The 3,054-nt window shown below is 38.0% G+C and overlaps 1 protein-coding gene across 1 annotated transcript in view; it reads right to left on the bottom strand.

Moving 5' to 3' along the window:
• Positions 1–500: 500 nt before the first annotated feature.
• Positions 501–3,054, bottom strand: part of LOC104539037 (heat shock 70 kDa protein 14-like) — a gene marked incomplete at its 5' end in the record, with an annotated part of 11,742 nt that continues 9,188 nt past the window's right edge. Inside the window, 4 exon segments of the mRNA XM_010182462.1 lie at positions 501–690; positions 1,393–1,463; positions 2,432–2,605; positions 3,001–3,054. The exon segment at positions 3,001–3,054 is cut by the window's right edge and continues 30 nt beyond it. Of these exon segments, the coding sequence (XP_010180764.1) occupies positions 612–690; positions 1,393–1,463; positions 2,432–2,605; positions 3,001–3,054 (378 nt within the window).

Here is a 3,054-nt window from a genome sequence, read left to right as displayed (position 1 = left end):
GTGGATGCCAGGATCTGCATAAAAAAGGTGTTTTATTAATAACATAAATAAGCACGTATAACCCTTACACGCATTGTTTTCAGGTAACACCACAAAACCATCTTACAGTAAGAAAAAAAAACATCTGCTCAAGAGGCCAGCACAAATGGGCATCACCTCCACAGTTTCAGGCAACATCAAGAGCAAGCAGGATTTCAGTACTATATGGTAGAGAGTGGATTTTCATGAGTGCAGCTCTTGCTGATTCAAGGCGATGCTGTTGAAGCTGCAGACATAGTGGTTGAATGGGTACACAACCTGGTTAGTCCAAGAAAAAAAAATCTTTAGACTGTAATATGCTTGTTGCTGAACCACAGGGATGAGGATTTGCCCTTTGCATTTTCTAAAACAAGTGCTGATCATTTAATGCTCTGCTGTCTGCACATTTTGATTAACATTTTGCAACATGTTTTCCACCCCAAACAGATTTGGTAGCAAATTAATATTTGACTTCAGTTGATTTACAGTCCTCTAAGAATCATTAAAGACATCTCAGAGAGAGTCACCACTTTGGGAAAAAAGCCAACAAGAGACAAAAACCAACTTGGAAAAATGTTGCCTTTCAAAAGAGACTACGACGCCACTTCAACAGTGATGATTTCACACTTCCCAGTATCTTGATCTGTGCAGGTAACATGCAAGGACCCATCCCTAAATAAAAGAGAAAGGTATGTTTAGGGTGATCTCAACACAACACTTAATATGGTACTGCATGTTCCAGAGATGATAAACAATAGTCTTCATGCAGACAAGAGGAAGAAATATTAGTATCACAGTGTCCAGGGAAGAACATGCTTCAACACAGATTACACTCATTTATGAAATTAAGTGTCATTTACTGAGTATTTAGATATGCACTTCCTGCTCTCCATTAAAGAATGTCTCTTCTCTGCATATGGTAGAACAGATTCAGGAACATGTTTAAATATTGTAACTAAGTTTATCTAGTACAGGTTTGTAAACAGAATATGCAGCAATACTATTCAAAATACTCATCTTGAGAACTCTATCAGCAACAGCAACCAGGTTTGGTTTGGGTTTTTTTAAGTGTAGGCATTTCCTGACCAGGTCCACAGGAAATTTGAGAACCTGATTGCTCTCAAGCATGGTTAAACTGATCAACAGTTCAGAAGTTGCTAAAAATCATCTAATCATCTGTGTTAAGTTTTATTTCTTTAGGAATTAAACAATGAAAGCACAGAAGCAACCACATTCCTACAGAATTTACCCCTGCAAGCAATGAAACGCCAAAATTTCTCAACAAAATTAAACATTCTGTAGCAGGAGAAAAGACTGCTTGTCAGAAGTGTGACATAGCAAGCTAAGCAGCAGAACAATAAATATTTTGGGTACCTTTTCATAGTGAGAACTGTTAGTATATCATGTAGGCCATCCTCCTTTTTATCTAAATCCTGAAGTACAATCTATTAACAAAAAAAGGTAAATTAAAATCAAGTTCTCTAAATCCTCGCACACCAGTTTAATGGAAGTGACACAACAGTTAAGGTGCACGGTTCATTCTGTTTAGCATCTTATACTGATAATTCACCATCAAAGCATGCCCTAATGGGACTTCATTCATCTGCAGTACAAATCCGTGCATTCTTAGCTATTTGTACTACTGTTTCAGTGGTTTTGTTTCAGGATATATCACCAAGACAGCTGGAGCACCTACAGCTCCCACAGGCTACAGTAAGAGCTGAGCATGTTCCTTTACTTACAATCAGTTCTGTAATTATTAGGTCACAGCCCTTCTCTATGCCCTTAAAGATGCTGAGGCAGGACTAAGGTGGAATTACATTTTTCTCAAGTATTCCACTCATTTCAGCCACTTCTGCCCCTTCCCTGATGCTTTAAGCGCACTGAAGCCAAGGTAAGCTCATCATCACCACTTCAAACGAGCTGTGTTCTCTCAGCAGGTTGACTCCCAAGTAGTATCATTATATTCAGTGGTATAAATGTGGTATTTAATAGCAACCTCCCATCCAATCTAGGACAATCGAGAAGGAATCAACAGTACATACACTAGCTACATCCCCTCCAGCAGTTTTATTTCTAAGATGCTGAAGATATGCATTACTGGAATGACTGGTTACGATCTCTCATCCCAGGTGAGCTTACTATGGTAGTACCAACAGTCAAACCCAGACAGACATGTAGAAATTGAAAAGAGCTTCAGTTTCTTTAAAAAGTGCTTCAGTACTTCGTAAACACATTTATAGAAGAAAACTTAAGGACTGTTTCCGAAGAGATGCACATCACACTAATTTTGTAACATGAAGTTGTGGTATGGGTGGGATTAGTTTTGGTTTTAATTTTTTTTTTTCTTTCAGATCCACTTGATTTCCAAGTGGTTGATATTAAAAGAGCATATGTATGTGTATATACTCACCTGTGCAAATTTACCTTCCTCATTCATGGGACTTTTCCCCAATGACTCATATAGTTCAAGGCATACAGAAGAAATGTTTCCAGGAGCATGCAGGGTGTGCTGCCTTCGAGCTGGTAATGGTGTCCCTGATGGAAATAGCACTGTGAATTTGTCAGCCCCTGACTCGTCTACTCCCTTTAAAAAGAAAAAAAAAGTTCATTCCTTTTTCTAAGTACTTTAGTCAGCTGGAAGTGTTGCAACATTGGTCCATGAGACAAGAAATTCAAGGTTCATTCTCTCTGCCAGAGCTACCATCACAGCAAGTAAAAAAAAACGTTCCTATAAATAAACAAAAAAGTGCAGCTACTACAACATAGCAAAGACACAGCCTATCTCCCCTTAAAAATCAAGGAGCTTTCCTGTCATTTGTTTGTCAATAAACTTAAGTTACCACTTACTGTTGATCTATAGACAATCTGTAGAACTAATAACAAAACAATTACTGTTTCTCCAACATCAATCATGCATAAGTAGTGCTGGATATTCATTGCAGCAGCAAAATTCTCTAAGGTGAATAATTGTAGCCTTACCTTAAGGAGAATATCTTTGGCAGAACACTCAATAAACAGTGCTTCATCTTCTAA

Source organism: Mesitornis unicolor, unplaced genomic scaffold (genome assembly GCF_000695765.1).
Source record: "Mesitornis unicolor isolate BGI_N332 unplaced genomic scaffold, ASM69576v1 scaffold20964, whole genome shotgun sequence".
Taxonomy (NCBI): domain Eukaryota; kingdom Metazoa; phylum Chordata; class Aves; order Mesitornithiformes; family Mesitornithidae; genus Mesitornis; species Mesitornis unicolor.
This window is presented reverse-complemented; position numbering and strand designations above follow the sequence as displayed.